This window comes from Branchiostoma floridae, unplaced genomic scaffold (assembly GCF_000003815.2).
Source record: "Branchiostoma floridae strain S238N-H82 unplaced genomic scaffold, Bfl_VNyyK Sc7u5tJ_921, whole genome shotgun sequence".
Lineage (NCBI taxonomy): Eukaryota > Metazoa > Chordata > Leptocardii > Amphioxiformes > Branchiostomatidae > Branchiostoma > Branchiostoma floridae.
Genome location: NW_023365968.1, coordinates 222 through 4689, shown reverse-complemented (window position 1 = coordinate 4689; position 4468 = coordinate 222). Strand labels below are relative to the sequence as shown.

Below are 4468 nucleotides of genomic sequence, written 5' to 3'. Positions count from 1 at the left end.
CAGTCGAGAGCAGGTATCTTGTGTTTGAGCGATTTTCTTACGGCTGAGAAAGCCATTATCACTTTATATCAATGTGGTATGGGTTCAGAATTATGCCGCTGATGTATTAAGTTCACGCACTGTACTGGAACACAGCATAAAGGGCAGCGGAAAAGTATAGGGTGGGGAGGGGGGCGTTCACAGCCACCGGCCTGCTGCACGTGGTTTCGACGTATCAACGCAGATCGAAACTTTCATTTTTGCACTACAAATTCATCACATTACAAGCAAGTGCTGTTTTCTATTGCATTACTACAGTTGGGTCAACTGCAAACCCCGGAGTTTCAGCCTGGTATGAAATTTCAGTCCTATGGACTGAAAATAAAATATTCTTTACTTTTTTTCAGGATGAAAATGACTCCGACATTTGGGACGACAGTGCCCTGATACAGGCATATGACAAGGCTGTACACGCAATGAAGGTTAGCTGTCTCAGGGGTGCCTAAACATTTGCACGAACCCTATATGAAATTTGTACGAATATTATGTGATACACACAAATCACTTTGCGAAAACGCATGAATCTTATGAAATTCGCACAAATCACTATGTGATACACACGAACCTTATGAGATTTGCATGAACTTTATGCAAAACGGCGGCCGGGAGAAGGCATTATTTTGAGCATTTCTACCCGTGATATTTATATTTCAATGCATGGAATGGACATATACCACCACGAAGGCGTATTTGATAGCCTGTGAGCTACTGTTTTGCTTAATTTCTGCGTCCTACATCGTATTTTCCATCACCAAAGATCAGAAGCCGCCATCTTGAAAATCCCGCTCCGTCTGTCACGTGACCCAGGCAGTGGTTGGGCAATTTCGCATAAGGTTCGTGCAAATCTCATAAGGTTTGTGTGTATCACATCGTGATTCTTGCAAATTTCATAAGATTCACGCGTATTCGCATAGTGATTCGTGCGTATCACATAATATTCATACGAATTTCATAGGGTTCGTGCAAATGCTTAGGCACCCCTGTGTCTGGTCGCTTTGAGTTTAACATTAATATAATAAGCCCTTTCACAGAGGTCAGAAGCATGTGTGGCGACAGGAATTCTAGGTAATATGTCAAAGGGTAAGGCCCCCAAATTGTAAATATTCCTTGTCTTGGCCATTGTTTAGATTTGCATAAGTCCAGACATGATTTGTTTTCAATTTCGAGGCCTTACCCTTTGACATATTACCTAGAATTCCTGTCGCTGCACATGTGTTCTAACCTCTGTGAAAGGGCTTATATACATGTAGCCTGGAGTCCTTTCTATAATGTTCCAGTCGCTCCCGCTAATTGCTTCTTCACAGAAAAGTCTTCTATGGAAGCTCCTTATTGGTCTGGCAAATTTGCATGCGAATAAAAAAGTTTGGCTACGAAAGTGGCCTTCCTGACATCTAGGTGGTCAGAAAGGTTTAACAAATTCAACACATGACGGAACACATTTATAGAGTGTGGTAAACCAAACAATAGATTTCTTTAGTTTTGTTCTTTCTCCTCTTCATCTTCAACTTTGTAATTTACTTTGGCATTCTATGACATATGTATATGTTTTCCGATATTTTTGGTGACCTACTAGTACTCATTTTGCAGCTGTTTTGTATGATTTACATATGATTTAGAACTTCTTGTCCTTCTGAAAACAGCCAAAAATTGGTGCACGCACTGATCTGTATTGTATAAACAAATCAACATGGCTTTAGTTTCACTGGATAATTCACTAAGTAGTGCAGTTTTGATTAGGAAGAAATGGTATTGCCAATTCAGCACCAAGGACAGGAATGGGATTATTAAATCAGCACCAAGGACAGAGCTGCATCAGTCTCAGACATTTAACGTTTGAATGTTCTATGGATATTGCATGTTGGGCTCTAATAGTTTGATGAGGGTCATTTAAAATGCATATCACTGCTGTTCACATGATATACGCTTGAATGTTACAGACAAATTAATTACAAACAAATGTTCTTGTTTCACATGTACAATGTAAAATGAATAAATAAGTAAATATAGCTATACATATCAGCTATTGAAGAATGTCCCAGTAGCTCAGCCTCACAGTTGAGCTCCAAGGTCCAATTAGTTTGGTACTGGGAGACCCTGGTTCAAATCTGGGGATGGGCATCCTGCATTTGTCTTTCAGATGGGAGATGAAATGGGTTTCTCGGGTCCCAGTCCATCAATCCAGTCCATCTGTCTTGTCTGTCCAATCAGGTCCCTCCGGTCCAGTACTAGTCCATCCGATCCTTAATCACAAACCTTCTCTTCAAAACTTACCTCTATATGAAATATACCTCTATTTGTGTATGAAATGCTATAGCTAACTTAAAAAGTATCGAACTTAATTGTGGCCCAACGTATGACATAAATATATGGATATGTACCCAATGTTTCAAGCCCTGATAGTTCATGCTAATTGTAGCCTAATTAGTAATTTGCATATTTAATGAGGCAATGTGAAACAACAAAAAATACAAAAGTTCAAGTCAGATATTTCATTGAGATCTGAGGTTTCCTAACTCTTTCTGTAGCAAAATACCCAAGGGCCACACATGACCACTACAATAGGCTGCTAGTCCACTGGTAAATGTACTAGCAATGGTGTGTGTTCTACTCCAATACTCTTTCTTTATCAAAACAACTCAACATCATATGCAAGGCAAACCTTTTACCTACCATGCTCAGTATTAAAGCCAACACATTACTCAATGTAGTGTTTAAACTAACGGATATTTCATATTTTTACAGATAGCTCTGGAAAATGATGAAGAGATAGATGACCCAAAGGACAAAGAAAGCGACAGCATCACAAATGAAACAGACATCAAGACGGAAGAAACTGACGACAAGTCAGAAGACATAGACAGCAAAACAGAGGAAAGCAACGGCAAAAACACTGTGACAAATAACAAAACTGATAATAAGCCTGCAGTAGAAGCTGAAGTCTCAAGTTCATCCATGGTGAGGAAAAAAACAAAAAAGAAGGGAAAGTCCAGAGGAATTCATAAGGTATGTATTACACTTAATACAGGAATTTGTGTATGATTTACAGCTTTTATTAGATAAAGCTGTTAATTGCCAAACAACTTCTACCACTGGGTGTGTTTAAGCTTAGTGTATGTAGATATTGTTTTTGGTTTGTTTGTTAGCTTGTTTATTTATTCATTTAAGTTTGTTACCTTGTTTATCCAGATGTCAATTTTGTGTCTTCAATACTTCATGTTGTTTCTTGAAAGGAGGATAACTTAAGAAAGAATGAAATGGAATGTCATGTTAGCTCATGTCGCTCAGCTTAATAATAAGAGTTAAGATTTAAGTAAAGATGCACATAATCAGATGCAAATTAAGGCTTAGTTTTGCATAAGCAGCATAACCAATAATAAAATTCTATGGCCATGTGGCGCATTGATCCCTTGATCTCAGAAGTTAAGTAACGCGCGGTTTGTACAGTTCTTGGATGGGGGACCACCCAAGGACGACCGGATTGCTGTAGCCTCACGAAGCTTTCCACAAAATCGTCTCCTGTGAGGGACGTAAAACGGGGTTCCCGTGCTCAAGGAGGTGCCTCGACCTTGTTAAACAGCCTCATCACTCAACATATTGGGTACCTACTGGCTGGCAAAATACACCAGATGATTATTTTTATAATTCCAGCACAACTGTACTTTCCAATATAATGTGACATGAATACATTTGAAAAATTTGCTGCCCTCAACTGTGATCTGTAAAAGACCATGCATGGTTAAAAGAATTACATCAGGCAAAGTACTACAAAGACACACATTTTGTTATGCCTGTGGGAAATTTCATTCAATGCTTTCTACCATTATTTCAAGCCATAAAGTTGCTCATTTCTCCCAAAAGGTTCCGTCAAAGATGACAGTAATCGAAAGCGAACAGCCTTTTCCTATAATTGGGCAGTATTGTCCTTGGCCATGCTTTTAGTGTTAGAGGAACAGTAATTAGCTGCAGCTGTGCAGAGAGAAATTGTAGTTGTGGAGATAAGTTGGTGACAGGTTTATGTACAGAGATGGATTGCCTTGTACATGTATATATTGTCTCTTCAATAAAATTAAAGAATGAACAAGGAAAAGTTTTATTTTGGGGCACTGAAATATGCATGTCAGAACTAGAGCTCCAAAACCTCATACATTTTCCAAATAATCATCTCATTATAGGCCATGTTGATTTTATTGATTATTTATCTGGATGATTTCCATGCACACATCAATTTTTGTCAGTTTAAAAAAAATCAACCATGTAAGCTACATCATGTAATATATGCAGTCATATTAGCAGTATGAGGGAATGGCCTCCAGTGTGGTGGAGAGGTTTATGCACAAGACCAATTCTATTTATCAAGGTTTTGCCTGCTTGATCCTGTCCTATAGGAGGGATGAAATAATACAGATGAGTTGTGTAGTTGCCGTGAGGA

The 4468-nt window shown here is 38.7% G+C and overlaps 1 protein-coding gene across 1 annotated transcript; it reads left to right on the top strand.

Moving 5' to 3' along the window:
- On the top strand, window positions 1-3042 carry LOC118409060 (survival motor neuron protein 1-like; the record flags this gene model as incomplete). The annotated part of the gene is given in 3 exon segments (XM_035809928.1): window positions 1-13; window positions 387-461; window positions 2782-3042. Coding segments are annotated over 3 exon segments (349 nt in total), but the record flags the coding sequence as incomplete, so codon positions are not given.
- Window positions 3043-4468: the final 1426 nt, after the last annotated feature.